The 15,857-nt window shown below is 37.5% G+C and overlaps 1 protein-coding gene across 1 annotated transcript in view; it reads right to left on the minus strand.

Moving 5' to 3' along the window:
- Positions 1–11,477: 11,477 nt before the first annotated feature.
- The window catches only part of ZFX (zinc finger protein X-linked), a 71,874-nt gene continuing 67,494 nt past the window's right edge, over positions 11,478–15,857 (minus strand). The window contains 1 exon segment of the mRNA XM_043994809.1: positions 11,478–15,857. Coding sequence (XP_043850744.1) covers positions 15,786–15,857 — 72 coding nt within the window. The 3' untranslated portion in view covers positions 11,478–15,785.

A 15,857-nucleotide genomic window follows, 5' to 3' on the forward strand; every position in this document is an offset into this window, starting at 1 on the left:
CCAGGTTTCTCTGAACTCCTCCTGCTCATCGTTTCTTACAGCTCAATAGTATTCCATTGTATTCATATACCACAACTTGTCCAGCCATTCCCCAATTGATGGGCACCCCCTCAACTTCCAATTTTTTGCCAACACGTAAAGATATGCATGATATCTTGATAATTAACTATCTAAACTTACCTTTTGGCAAGCCTAATAATTGTCAGTGTTAAATTCTGCAGCAGCCAATAAGAATAAATCAGATCTATAAATAGATACTAAAAGACTTTAAACACTTAAAAATGACTGCTTGAGGGGCAGCTAGGTGGCACAGTGGATAAAGCACCGGCCCTGGATTCAGGAGTACCTGAGTTCAAATCCGGCCTCAGACACTTGACACTTACTAGCTGTGTGACCCTGGGCAAGTCACTTAACCCCAATTGCCTCGCCAAAAAAAAAAAAAAAAAAAGACTGCTTGGGCCCCTTGTCTCCATCTTAAATCCATTAATGAGACAAAAATGAGATAAAGTAGTAAGGGTAGGGTGGTGGGAAGAGGCAAAGGGGAGAGACTACAATACCATTAGACTTCACTCTCCTTGCAGCAACTGTCTACTCACATCTGGACCCACCTGAGTTACTAGGCAGGCCCAGCCCTGACTGCTAGTTCCTGGGAAAGTCTTTACAATTGTTTGTTGTTACTAAGGACAGATTCCAATCCCATAAACTATTTCATAAAAGATGCTTTTCTCAGTCTGTGTGTAGTTAATATAGCAATTTTTGTGGCTGATTTGATGGTAGGGCAAAAGTCAAAAGCTCCTTTTGATCTTCTCAATCTAACCCAGTCCCTGGGATTTAGATGGAATCCTGGAAACAAGATGGGATATGAAGAGGTAGGAAAAGTCTCCTCACTACAATTTCACCCAGCTCTTGTGTATTTTGTTAAGTAGAAATCCTGGGAATGATAATTTCAGGGATATAGTAGGAATTAAGAGATTTTCTTACAGATCTAGCAGACTTAGAGTACAAAAGTTAGGGGATAAGGGTCAGTTCAAAAGGCTAACTTACCATGTTCCAACCCACAACCCTAGCTTGTACACTATTTCTAGAGTACAATTTTTTGTGATTTACATTTTAAAAGAATGGCTTCAGGGGGCAGCTAGGTGGTGCAGTGGATAAAGCACTGGCCTTGGATTCAGGAGGACCTGAGTTCAAACCCAGCCTCAGACACTTGACACTTACTAGCTGTGTGACCCTGGGCAAGTCACTTAACCCTCATTGCCCTGCAAAAACAAAAAACAAAAAACAAAACAAAAAGAATGGCTTCAGAGGCATCAAAACTGTTGTTTTTCTTTCTTTTCTTTTTTTTTTTTTTTGGTGAGGCAATTGGGGTTAAGTGATTTGCCCAGAGTCACACAGCTAGTAAGTGTCAAGTGTCTGAGTCTGGATTTGAACTCAGGTCCTCCTGAATCCAGGGGCTGGTGCTCTATCCACTGCACCACCTAGTTGCCCCATTCTTTGTCCTTTATTTTTGATAAAGACTAATGATTTCACAATGTTGGTGTAAGGGTCTGGTGTGTCCAACTGTGGCTGATCAGTTTGGAAGGCACTACTGCAGGTCAGGTACAGGTGGCCCATTAGGACATTTAGAGTGGAAGGGGCTAGGATTTGAGCAGCTCACACCTGCTCTGTGCTTCTTTGATTTTACAGCACCTTCTTGGATGCCATGCTTGATGATCCTGGGCCAGCATTTAGCATGTCTCACATTCAATATTAAAGTTCTTCAGAGATACCATGAGAGTATTCTTATATCACTTCTGATCACCTATGTGAGCACTTACCTTTTTTGAGTTCTCCATAAAATAGTCCTTGAGTAAGTGTGCATTTGGCATTCAAACTACACAGCCAGCCCATTGGAGGTACATGCTCTGGAGTAGAGTTTGGATGCTTGGCAGTTCAGCTCTAGAGGGGATCTCAGTGTCTGGTATCTCATCTTGCCAAGTAATCTCAAGATCTTCCTGAGGCAATTCAAGAGGTGGTTCTGGCATGGCAATGATTTCACAGGTATACTCTGTAGATGTTCAATCTGGCATGCAGGCTGATACCACTTTTCTCCCACACTTTCTTTCCAAATGTGGCAATACATGCTTTACCCTCATCATCTATGTGGACAGCCCTGGAGAGTGTACTGCCAAGGTAAATGAACTTATTCATGGCATTCAAAATTTCTCCATTTATTGTGACCAATGGGTCCATATATGGTGTGGTGCTGGCTGGTGGAGAACCTGTTTTGTTGGTGTTGATTATCAAGCCAAAACTAGCTCAGGCAGCAGAGAATCGATCCATACCCTGCTGCATCTCAGCTTCAGAGGCAGTATTGAGTGTACAGCCATCTGTGAACAAAAAATAAAGAGCTGACAAGTGTCCCCAGCTCACCTCATCCTTTCATAACAGAGAAAAGACTGCATTGTAGCAGAAGTCCAGCAGATGGGAGCAGAGAGCAGCAACCATTCCAGACACTCAGCTGAGTGGTTGCAGCTGCAGCAAACAATATGGCAAAGTGGCCAGAGCACCCCAGTTCAGCAGAGAAAATAACTCACTCAATGATATCATGAAAAGACCTCAGAAGCTTCTTAGTGAAACAGGTATGAATTGCCTTAGACATGCATTTGACCAAGTGACCTGTGGGTTCCTTAGCTATATGTATCCTTTAAAGGGAGGAGTCATGGCAGAGTGAGCTGAATCTGGAATCAGAAGGCTTGAGTTTCCATCTTGGTTCTTCCACTTACTACTTATAGGATCTTGGAAAGTTACTTAACCTCTCTAGGCCTGTTTCCCCAACTGTACATGGAAAGGGTAGACTGTGTAAAGGCTAAAATTCTAGCTAAACTATCTAAAATCTAATGAGTGGTCGCCAATAAATTATAAGCTTTAGCAAGAGTTAGGCTTTTAAGCATTTATTAAGGAGAATAAGAATTTGGTAAAGAGAGAGAAAGGCCTACATTCATCTATCAATTAAAGGTAGAGAGCATTTCCAGCTCCGCTCTCCACTGGAGTACTCAGGAAAGAGAGAATTAGAGTGCCAGTCTCTCCTTTCTTCCTCCCACAAGCTAACGTCACTTCCTGACGCCAGAGAAAAGACACATGGTCTTGCCCTCAGAGACCTTCTCCTTATGATGGAGCTTTTCCTACAGTAAGTCTCCAGCAGGTGGCATCATTCCAATCATTACAACTGCATGGCTGTTGTTTTCCTTCCAATTCTAAATCTATGATTTTATATTCAATACCAATATCATCTCCCCCATTTGAGTGGGAGGCAGGTAGCCTGTGGGAGAGTATATACCTGAACATATAAGGGAAATCTTTATCATTTACTTTTTGTACTATTTGATTAAATGTTGGTTTTGGTTGTTTTTGTTTGTTTTGCTTTGAACTGTGTCATCTGATTGTCTAGTTAAAAAAACACCACACATCAATGCGGAGGTCATAAGTGATGCTGTCCCACGCCTAGAATTTTACTCAGACCTGATGTAATTTTTAGGGCAGGTCATATGCAAGGGAGTGTTTCAGATAATACATGTGCTAGGACACACTTTAGATTATCTTATTTCAAATAAGCTATGTACTCATTCATAAAAGGGGTATAGTATAAATGCTGTTAAATGGGTGAGGAAGGAATGAAGAAGGAAGAGAAAAGATAATACAGATTAGGGACAGATGACATACACAACAGAGAAGAGGATATATAGAAGAGATGTCATAAAGGAATAAATGATAGGACTTGACAATAAGATACAGGGGGTGAGAGAATGAGAAGTCAAGGATGTCTCCTAGTTTGTGGGCCTGGGTGACTAGGAGGATGGTGATACTCTATCTATAGTGATAGGAAAGTTAAGAGTGGAGGGTTTGTGGGAAAGATGAGTTCAGTTTTGAACATGTTTAAGATGTCTATGGGCAGAGCCGAGATGACGAAGGAAAGGCAGTGAGCTCCCGAACTCATAACACAATCACTCCAAAAAACATCCAAATAATGCCATAGAAAAATGCCCGGAGCAGCAAAACTCACAGAAGGATGTGCTGAAATCATCTTCTAACCAAGAATAGCTTGGAAGGTCAGAAGGAGGGAGCTGCTGTGCTAATACAGGAGTCGAGTCCATCTCCACAGTCACCCTGACACAGATCCAGTCCCAGAAAGGCCTCACCAGAGAAGGAGACCCCCAGAGCCTCTGAATCATCTGAAGCACCAGTGTTGTCTGGAACTAAGCTCACAGTCTGGTGAGTGGGCTGAGCCCTGGGCAGGGGAGAGACTACAGGGGTCTATGCTGGTGCTAAGGCAGAACTTGGATTTTGCACCCCTACTGAGAACCAGGTGGTAGGCTCGAGTAGCAGTGGCCCAGGTGGGGGAGGGGCACAGGCTCATTGGAGCTAACAACCACAACACACAAAGCTGCTTGATTAGCAAGTTGGTCTGGGGTCATCTAAGGACCAGGGAACAGGCCGGGCAAGTGAAGAAACTGATCCTCCTTAAATCATACCACCTGGGACTTCTTAAGCTTGGGATACTGCAGCCTGGAAACAGTGCCCCACTTTAAGGAGCTAAAAGTCAAGTAAAAGAAAGGCAAGATGAGCAGACAGAGAAAGGTGAGGACCATAGACAGTTTCTTCAGTAACAAGGAAGACCAAGGGGCACCCTCAGAGGAAGATGTCAACATCAGGGCTCCTATATCTAAAGCTTCCAAGAAAAATATGAATTGGTCTCAGGCCATAGAGGTGCTCAAAAAGGACTTTGAAGATAAAGTTAGAGAGGTAGAGGAAAAAGTGGAAAGAGAAATGAGGGTGATGCAGGAAAGGACATGAGAAAAAAAGTCAACAGCTTGAAAAGTCAAATTGGCCAAATGGAAAAGGAGGTACAAAAGCTCTCTGATGAAAATAATTGCCTAAGAATTAGGATGGAACAAATGGAAGCCAGTGACTTTATGAGAAACCAAGACACAATAAAGCAAATCCAAATGAATAAAAAAATAGAGGGCAATGTGAAATATCTTCTGGGAAAAACTGCTGACCTGGAAAAATAGGTCCAGGAGAGATAATCTGAAAATTATTGGTCTACCTGAAAACCATGATCAAGGAAAGAGCTTGGGACACCATCTTCCAAGATATTCTCAGGGAAAAATGCCCTGAAATTCTAGAAGAAGCCAAAATAGAAATTGAAAGAATCCACCAATCACCTCCAGAAAAAGATCCTAAAAGGAAAACTCCTAGGAATATTATAGCCAAATTCCAGAGCTCTCAGGTCAAGGAGAAAATATTGCAAGCTGCCAAAAAGAAAAAATTCAAGTACTGTGGAGCCCCAGTCAGGATAGCACAAGATCTAGCAGCTTCTACATTAAAGGACCAGAGGGCATGGAATATGATATTCCAAAAGGCAAAGGAAATGGGATTACAACCAAGAATCACCTACCCAGCAAAATTTAGCATTATCTTTCAGCGGAAAAAACGGGACTTTAATGAAAAAGAAGACTTTCAGATATTTGTGATGAAAAGACCTGAACTGAATGGCAAATTTGACTTTCAAATACAAGACCCTAGAGAACTATTAAAAATTGGAGCTGGGGGATATACCTGGGGTCGTATAGTGGGTGACTGTCTTGTGTCTGAGGCTGGGTTTTGGCTGGGATTCCCCTGGGTCTAGGGGTGATGCTTTGTCCACTGTGTCACTTAGCTAGGTGATGACATCTTTAGGGTTAAATTGAGGGGTGAAGGGAATTCACTGGGGGAGGGGGAAGGGCAGAGGTGAAATCCTACATGAAAGTAACAGGAAAAGGCTTATGGAGTTGGGGAAGAGATGGGAGAAGAGCAGGGCAGTAAATGAATTTTACATTCATCAGAGCTGCCTCAAGGAGAGACTAACACACATACCCAACTGGGTGGAGTAATCTGTTTAATCTGGGCAGTAAATGAGCCTAACACTCATCAGAATTGGCTCAAAGACCTCAATCTCATTAGAATTGGCTCAAGGAGAGAATAATGTACACACTCAATTGGGTGGAGTAATCTCTCTAACCCTGCAGGAAAATAGGAGGGGAAGGGGATAAAGAGAGAGAGGGGTAAAAGAAGGAAGGGCAGAGTGGGGGAGGGGACAGACAGAACCAAATCCCTTTTGAAGAGTGATAGGATGAAAGAAGATGGATAATAGAATAAATATCATGGGGAAGGGAATTCGATGGAAGGGAAACAGTTAACAATAGTAATCATGAAAAAGAGAAAAGGGGGAAAAATTATACAAAAAATATTTATAGAAACTCTTGGTGGAGGCTAAGAATTGAGAATCAAGGGAATGTCCATCAATTGAGGAATGATGGAAAAAGCTGTGCTATATGATTGTAGTGGAATGGTCTTGTGCTACAGGAAATGACAAACAGGATGATCCCCGAAAAACCTCCAAAGACTAATGAACATTAATGTATAGTGAAGTGAGCAGAGCTGGGAGGACAATGTGCATAGTGACAGCAGTATTGTTCAATGAGCAATTGTGAATGATGTAACTACTCTCAGCAGTGCAATGATCCAAGACAATCCCAAAGAACTAATGAGGCAGTTTACTATGCACCCCTATAGAAAGAACTGATAAAAAGAACACTTGTGGATTGTACATATGTAACCTGATTGTGATCTTGTGGAGGGGGGAGGAAAGTGAGGGAGGGAGGGAGAAAAATTTGGAACTCTAAATCTTATGAAAATGAATGTTGAAAACTACCCTTACATGTAACTGAAAAACAAAACATTAATGTTTGTTGCTGAAAAAAAAAAAAGATGTCTATGGAACATATAGTTTGAGATGTCCAAGTAGCAGTTAGAGATGCAAGACTGGAGGTCAGAAAAGAGGTTGGGACTGGACAAATAGATCCAATAGTTGATTATTGGATCAACTACATAGAGATGACAGTTGAACACATGGGAAGGGGGAAAAGTAAGAAAGCTATCAAAAGGGGGAAATAAAGACAAGACAAAAGGAAGAAGGAAATTAGAAAGAGGAAAGAGAAAATGAAAAGAGGAGAATTGAGAAAGTCAAAGCCTTAGGTTAAAGTTTTTATGAAACTGCTCTCTCCTAGTTCTCTTCTTACCTGTATGACTACACTTCCTCTGCCTCCTTTCTTGGCTGTTTATCCAGGTCATGCTTACAAATCATGAGTGTCTCCCAAAACTTTTGTCTTGGAGCCTTTTTTCTTCTCTTCCTATACTATTTCACTTTTAAATCTCATTGGCTCCAAATTATCATCATATGGCATAAAAATCCCAATGTGCTCTAGCTCTGAAGCACTTCTTGACTGTGATTCTCAGGACAACAAGCAGATTTCTTGGTCATGAAAGGCAGTTTCTGAAGCATATTACAGAGGTTGCTACTGGTGGTAGCAATAAATCAGAAAACTGGATTTGAGTCCTGGCACTTACTAGCTTAGAACATGAGCAAGTTATTTAACTTCTCTGACTCCCAGGGTCTTCATCTGTCAAATGAGAAAAATAATATGTAGAATTGTAGTGGACTTATGGCAAGAAATATGCCATGGGAAATGAATGCCAGTTTTCTTGTGCCTACTGTGTAGATACTAGTGACTCTCTTTTGAGAGGAATGGAGGCCAGTCTGTTCTCTTTTCCCCAGGAGAAAAAGGGTGCATGGCTCCAGGAATTGAGTTCTATCTGAAGAACAAATATATTCTTCGTGCTGAATTTTTCCAGGTCCAAAGCTTGTGCTAACATCAATATAACTCATAGCATAGTATATGCAAAATGGGAAGAAAAAGGCTAAGGATATTTTAAAAATAAAAAAATACAATAAGTGGAATTCTATTGTCATTCCTGTTCTCTTTTTTCTTTCTCCTCTTTAATATATATTTTTTAACCACCTTGCTTTGAAGATGTTTTCTTTTGCATTAGATCTTGGAATCTCAGGCAAATGTATTCTATCTCCATGTAACAGATGAGATGACAGGGGTAGGATAAATGGAATGACTCATTTGTTGCCTTCTGACACAGACTAGTGTTACAAGCAGAAAAAATACTATTTGTTCCACCTACTTCGATGCAAGTAGGTACAGAAAACACATCATAGATCTTCAAATGCTGTTGTGTATTTCCTCTAAGGGCTCACCGCAGTGATTCTGAGCTTTTTAGTGTGATAGTACTAGAGCATGAGCTCTGCCAAGTCCTCTCAATTTGAAAAAGGCTTTAATATGGGCCAATGATAATTTAATATATGTCAGCCACCTGAGGCCCAATCTAGGTAAGTATGGAGAGAGGGGTTCATCAGCCTGGTTTTCAAGTGATTTTTTTTTGGCCAATCACTTTAGAAGGCAGTCTAAGTTATAATAAATATTAGAGGCAACTGATAGTGCAGTGGTTTGAGTGTTGGGCATTAAGTCAAGAAGAGCTGAGTTCAAATACAGCCTCTGATACTTTCTAGCTCTTTGATCCTGGACAAGTCACTTAAACCGGTTTCCTTTTCTGTAAAATAGGGATAATAATGTCACTTGCTTCCAAGATAGTTGTGAGGATCAAATGATATAAATATATAGAGAGAGATATATTTTTTAAGTTCTTAGCATAATGCCGGTACATAATAGGTGCTATGTACTTATTCTCTTTCCTCTTCCCTAGAGTGGTTGAAATATGCATTGGTTGATGAACGTTCTTGAAGTATAAAGTTATTATCATTATCAACATCACGATCGTTACTGTTGCTGCCCTGGTGCCATTTGGTTATATATATATATATATATACTGAAAGTCACTTGAGACAAAACGGTAATTAGTAAAAGAAAAATGATGCCTTCATTCCTTTCAGCCAGACAGTGCTTCAGTTACAAAGGTGAAGGAAAAGTGCACCAAATTTAAGAAAAAAAGTCTAAAGCAACTAGAAAGAAAAAAGACAACTCAGAAGAAACAATTCCACTGAATGACACCTGCGAGAAATTATACATATGTAAATACAAATATTTATGTTCCTAGTTTTAAGAAGGAAACATTTGAAAATCTCAACCTTTTATTAATAATGTTGCCCCTCTAAGATTCTTTTTAGAACATAAATTCAAGCATATGTACTGCATCTGGCAGAGTGGATTGAGCCAGTCACTGTCAGGAAGATTTAAGTTCAAGTCCCAGCTGTGACACATACTGGCTGTGACCTAGGGAAAAGGGATTTAACATTTTAGTTCTCAGCCCCCACTCCCAATTCTCTAAGACTCTGAATTGCAGAACTTGCCCATCTTTGCTGGTTTATTCAACAGTTGCCTGCACCAACAAAATCACAGGTTAAAAAAGGCGGGGGGTGCAGCTAGGTGGCACAGTGGATAGAGCATCAACCCTGGAGTCAGGAGTACCTGAGTTCAAATCCAGCCTCAGACACTTAACACTTACTAGCTGTGTGACTCTGGGCAAGTCACTTAACCCCAATTGCCTCACCAAAAAATTAAAAAAGAAAAAAAAGAAAAAGAAAAAAAAAAAGAAATCAAGCACATTGCTTTAGGTTATAGCCTTCTAAATCCACACAACCTACAAAAGAATATTCCTAAAGTTATAGTCTCACTCCTAAGGTGTATTCCTAAGTGCTGGAAGTCTTCCCTCAAAAATGTTCTGATTTCCCATATCTATAGATTAACTTCAAACTCCTTACCAGTCTCATTTCATATTATTCCCCTTCACAATATTACAGAAAATATTCATCAATATTCCATAAAAGCTGTATCAGCTGTCCCTTGAACTCAACATTCTATCTGTCGTCTTTGCATCTGTACTTATTCGAATATCTCCACATTATACAATTCTTGTCTTCCTTCAAGTCTCACTCAATTCAGGTGTCACCTACTGCACCAAAACCTTCTGAGCTCATCAAATTGTTGGTGTCCTCCTTCTCTCCTCAGTTTTTTTCTTTTTGTATTGTACTTATTTGGGAATATGCTATATTCACAGTCCCTTACCTTTTGTTTCTTCCCTGCCCCCACTGTAAAATTCCTTAGACCAAAGGCTGTTTTATCTTCATATTCCCAAGTACCTAGGATATTTATCTTTGGTTTTAACTTGTGATTTCATTTGTGTGGAACTCCTGGTGTGGAAACCGCTCTCCACTAATGTGGCTCTGCAATTTGTCTTAAAGAGTCCAGGGAGGACCTCTGATCATAGCTGCGATTACCCCAAGTCCTATCCATTACATCATGCTGCCTCTTTATGCAGGCACTTAAATGTTTAACTTAATTCATACCGACAATCTATGATGGGGGAAGAAAAGTAAAGCTGAGGTGGGACAAAAAGGGAAGAAGTCCAATAAGACTTTCATGCACTTATGTGCTCTTACAAGAGGAATTCATCAATGTAGAATCTTTCTAAGCTTCAGATTTTCTTGGAATAGAAAACCCAATAGTATTCGTTTTTCAGAAAAAGCAAATGAAAATATGGAAAGTAGATTCTATACTTTGAGCAAAATCATGGAAGAGAAAGCTAGAATATTTGCAGAAAAAAGCAATATGAGAAATATAATCTTAATTAGCAAGTATCTAAAAGAAAACCAAGGATGAAAAATTCTGCAAATATTGGATACAGGGTTTCAAAACTTCAAGAATCAGTGATTCTAACATGGGTAATCACTGCACTTATAAAACTCACACCTCCTCTATAACTTAATAGGGTTACTATGGTTGAAAAATTCATCACCGGTGAGCCAACCTGGTGAAAGGCCTTCCTTGAAATTAGCTGGATCCTCCCTGGATAGCATTCATTACTGGAACTATGGATGCATTAACTACACAATTAAGTGCCATTTGGAATATTTAAGTTGGTCTCCATTTTTTCTACACGTGATGACAACTTTTCCAAGCAGTTTCTTAGGTCATCACAATGCAAAGGCCTGTACATGACAAGGTTTATCTCTCATTCATCTCAATCGGTCTACCTGACACAGAGGAAAAGATAGGAGGCCAAGTGGATAGGAAAGGTCACTGAGAGAATACAACAATTTAGGAGATTTGTTCTCAAATTTAAAAATCAAATCACTTACTATACACCTACACTTCATGAGCATGTTGTGGAAATTCTATGTTGTATATGCAAAGTGCAAAAGATATCTTGGGGGCAGCTAGGTGGCACAGTGGATAAAGCACTGGCCCTGGATTCAGGAGGACCTGAGTTCAAATCCGGTTTCAGACACTTGACACTAACTGTGTGACCCTGGGCAAGTCACTTAACCCTCATTGCCCTGTAAAAAAAAAAAAAGATATCTTGGACAGTGCTATGTAACAATACTTACTAGATTATTACAATGGTAAAATTGCTCATTTATACCAAGTTAGAAGTGGAACAATGTTCTTAACACTCAGCTTTGGAGTAAAGAACAAAATCACCTCCCCTTCTTTGCTCACACACAAAAGTGCCTTTATCCATAGCCAACACTCTACTAGAATAGCTTAAAACAAAATAGGAATTTATTTACAAACAATAGCAAAGATGTCAAAAGAACAAGGAACAATATGTAACAAATTCAAGAATTATTTTATAAACAAAACAAACAATATATACATGATGGAACATAAAGTAACATAAACCAAAAGGGCAAACTTTACCTTGACCTTACCTAAACAATTGCAAAAGGGTGGAAAGTATGTTTTATTTTTTATTTAAGAATTTTTAAGTACTCCTATGGTAGTAAAAAATAAAACACAAAAGCTTTGTCTCTACCTTTTACTTAGCTGACCTGTCTATACCTTTAAGGAATGTAACATATTGGAGCTATGTAAAATTTATAAAATGGAAGAGATGTTAACCCTTTGATGGACATCTTATTGGAATTTTTTCATCTAAATCATACAAGGTAAGGCATGAGGTTCAAACTTTGCAAACTATGTTTCACCTCCACTTCTTCATTTTGATGTGTTGTAATACTTTCTCTTCTATGTCCCATACAATGAAATGTCAGACTAGTGATCCTAATTTTCTGCCAGTGCTCTAATGTTGCTTTTCCTTTCAAAATTAAGGGGGAAAAATAACAACTGTTAATGATACCCCAAAGGATAAAGAGAGGAAATTGACAATTTACAGATTCAAGAGATGACTACATCTATTTATTAGCTGTCTCATTAAAATTAGTTAGCTGAATCCTGGATTGATATGGTTTTTATATTTGATTCACAATTTCAACTAAGTCAGCAATTACTGCATTTTGTTCCATTAAAAGCTTAGGGATGGTAGCTTCAGTTATTAAGGCGGGTTTTTTTCCCTTGAAGAATTATTTCCTCCATAATCAGATAAAGCATCAGACAAGCAAGGCTTGATTACTACCTTTATATTCAGAAATGACTACATTTACTAAAACTAGTCATTGAATGTTAGCAATTCTGTCACCTTCCTTCTTTTGTCAGGGTTGCTATCTGGACTCCTGCTAGCTAATTTCTTGCTTCAAACTCCACAATGACCAGTCATCTCTATATTAGACTAGTCATTTGAAAGAATGAAAATCATGTTGTGGAATTTTTTCTGCCATCGGACATAATGAAGGCTCATGAAATTAAACACTGATTCAATTGCGTTGTGGATTTGTGGCAAAAAAACAAAAAAAGATTTTAAATGCTCTCAACACTTTATGGACATTGTGGCAGTAGTCTATACAATAGTTTTTCTTCTCCTTATCTTTTCTCTCAATGGCTGCTAATGAAACAAAATCCTAATTGAAACAAAAACCCCAAAATGAATTTCAAGAATATACTCATTAAAGAGCTCACCAATTACCTCAAATTTTATAAAATATTACTTGCAAAATCACAGAACTAAAGGATTCTCAATATTTGCATTTGTGTCAAAAATTCAAAGCAATGACATTTTGCATTCCAGTACTGCACAAAATGAGTTAAGAAATGGGGAAATGAAAATAATCCACTGTATTTTGTTTATTAGGTTTACAAAAACTGTACATTTTTCTTAAGAAAAAGCATTAACTTAGTACTGGTATCAAATAGACTAAACATTCATTAACAGGAAAATATTCTGATTTTTATTTTTGCACGTTATTCTCAAGTACACAATTACAATAATGTCACACTTCCCTATATGATTTTCTTTTTATGTATTTTACTTTTTTACAAAGTGTACAGAGGGAGGGACATACAATATTTAATAGGATATTTCTACAGAACAATAACTTATATTATGTCCTTGTAAAAATCTGTACCTCTTTAAAACATTTAACTGAAACATCCATTTTATAGCATTTGCTAATCAAATTGTTTTAAGAATTAAAACTATCCTGTAACTAATGTCAGTACAATAACAATAACTACAATTTCATTTTCTCTTTATACAGGACGAATACATTTTACAAAATCCACTTGACCAAACCCTTAATTACCTTTTAAAGGTTTCAATATTGTGCTTAAAAAAAAAATGTGTATGATTCCAGACTATGTAAGAGAAATACAAAGTGTGTAAAGTGTTGTGTTCTTTATCTTTCAGTTTATTTAAAAAAATATAGTTAAAATGGCTACTTTTATACTAATTTCATTTTTACAGCATGTTTCTTTCAGTTCTTTTACAACTGTTTAAAAGAAAATCAAGATTAACAGGGGGAGACTTAAAAAAAAGATTGTGATGAAAATATTAACATTTTGTTTTCAAGGACAATACTAAATAGCAATGGATTGCACAACCACATGTGACCAATGAAATGTATTTGTGGGGGCAATGTATTATGAAGGACATTAAAGTACCAGAAAACATCTTAGCTTTGATTACCATCAGTCCACTTCATAGCAGCCTGAAGCACTTAACTTAAAACTAAATAAATCTAACACCCTTGGGATTTGTCAAATACTTTTAAAATGTAGTATTCTACACAATTCTGAATCCAAATACTGGGGCTAAAAGGAAAGAAAATCAAAGATGAAAATCAGAAAGCAAAGAGTAGGACAGAGCAGCATGACAGTAGCAGGCAGCACTGGTATCAGACTTAACATGTAGCAAGCAAGGCATTGGGAAGAGGTATTTTAAACTTCCAAGAAAAATGCCAGAATACAGACGGGAACTGAATTAAGTGGCAGTAGCCATTTCTGGGTACTTATATGTATTTCCCTCCCCCACCCTCAAAATCCATATTAATTTCAAAGCAAAATTTAGGTTAAGAATGTCCGGAATCTACTATCTATTATATCCTTGCTTAGATATGATTTAGACTGGTTTAAAAAATTCGATTGCAATGAAAGACAAAACAATGAAAGACTTACTAATCGATACAAGGCCATAGCTCTTTTTTCTGTATACTTAATAAAGGCTGTAATCTTCAAATCAGTGCTGACTAGGGTGTTGGGTCATTTACATTTTTCCCCCACTGGTTAAGGTATAATAACTTGAACTTGTTACATTTATATAGTAATCAGTACCCATTATCTATTATAGAGATCTATAGTTCCTTCATACTCTTCATACTATCCAGCTTGGTGAGATAGATACATAGTGTTCTCTCAGCTGCTTGTATCACAGAACTGAAATTTAGTTGTGTACAGATAATTACTTTTGGGGAATAATCATGAAGATGAAATATGAAAAAACATTCTATTTAGATATGTATCATTTCTATTCTCAATTATGAAAGATATTTTAATGAAAATACCTTTACTCTTTTAAAAATACTACTGTATGTATTTTCTTTCTACTTCTTTACCTGAGGTCTCTTCTCTAAATAGTATGTTTTACAAAATAGTCTATCATGCACATCCCTGGATTTTTCACAAATTATTGTAAATTAAGTACTTTTTAGTTTGAAAATTTTAACTCAGCCATTGTCTTAGGATGTGCATAAATGTGTAAAACAATACACACAAATATATGTATACTTAAAATTTTGGGTACACTTACATACAAAGTTGCGAACTATTCTATGAGCCAGAGGAATGATCTCTCTCAAGTTCCAGAATTCAGTCAGTATTGTTTCATTTGTAAGTACACAACCATTCCAAGACAAAAAAGCACAGGCGAAATAGCAGACATAATAGTAATGAGCAAAAATCTTCAGTATGTCTTTTTAAAAGTTTGTTGTGCTGTCAAAAGATGTAAATATTCCCAAAAAGCCCCAAACAATTTTTCTGCTAAAAATGAAAATTTTAAAACCACCACAGCTTTTTCATTCAGTAATGTTACAGACTTAAAAGCTTAAATGTAAAGGTCTGTTGTCACGTGATCTTAAGATATTAAACAAGACAATTAAATGAGTTCTGTATTATGACAGCTAGATCTGACAATAAAATCTCCCATATATATTTATATATGTATATATATATTAGGTGTATCTATGACAATTTCATCATGAGAAAATGCAAATTACCTTTAAAATTTGACACAAATGAGTCAACATGAACACTTTGTGAGTTACCAATCTTAGATTACCTTTAGTTAAATGGTATTAGGTGAGTACCAACAAGGTAAGCAAGGTAAATATTTAAATAAATATAAAAACTACTAGGATTGAAAGATTCAGTATAGAGGCAGGGATTACTTTATTAATGCAACTTTATTGTTGCCATCTTTTCCTCATTTATTAAAACAAACTGAATAGAATCCAGAACACGCTATTGAACAAAATGTAAAAAAAAAAAAAAAAAACAACACAAAAAAAAAACCACAACTAGAAGCAATAATCCTATTTGTATACAGCATAAATCAATGCACAGTATTTTTTTTTTTGTAATCCACAACTGATTGGCTTTAAAATGAATTGACTGTCACACAGGCCAATATTCTTTTACAATTCCACTCCATAGAAGTCAGTGAAATAATTTTTATGGCAGCCCAACATCTTTATGATGTCGCATGATGTGCTGGTTCTTTTCTGAGGGTCTTCGAAAACCCTT

The sequence above is a fragment of the Dromiciops gliroides genome, chromosome 3, assembly GCF_019393635.1.
Source record: "Dromiciops gliroides isolate mDroGli1 chromosome 3, mDroGli1.pri, whole genome shotgun sequence".
Classification (NCBI taxonomy): Eukaryota; Metazoa; Chordata; class Mammalia; order Microbiotheria; family Microbiotheriidae; genus Dromiciops; species Dromiciops gliroides.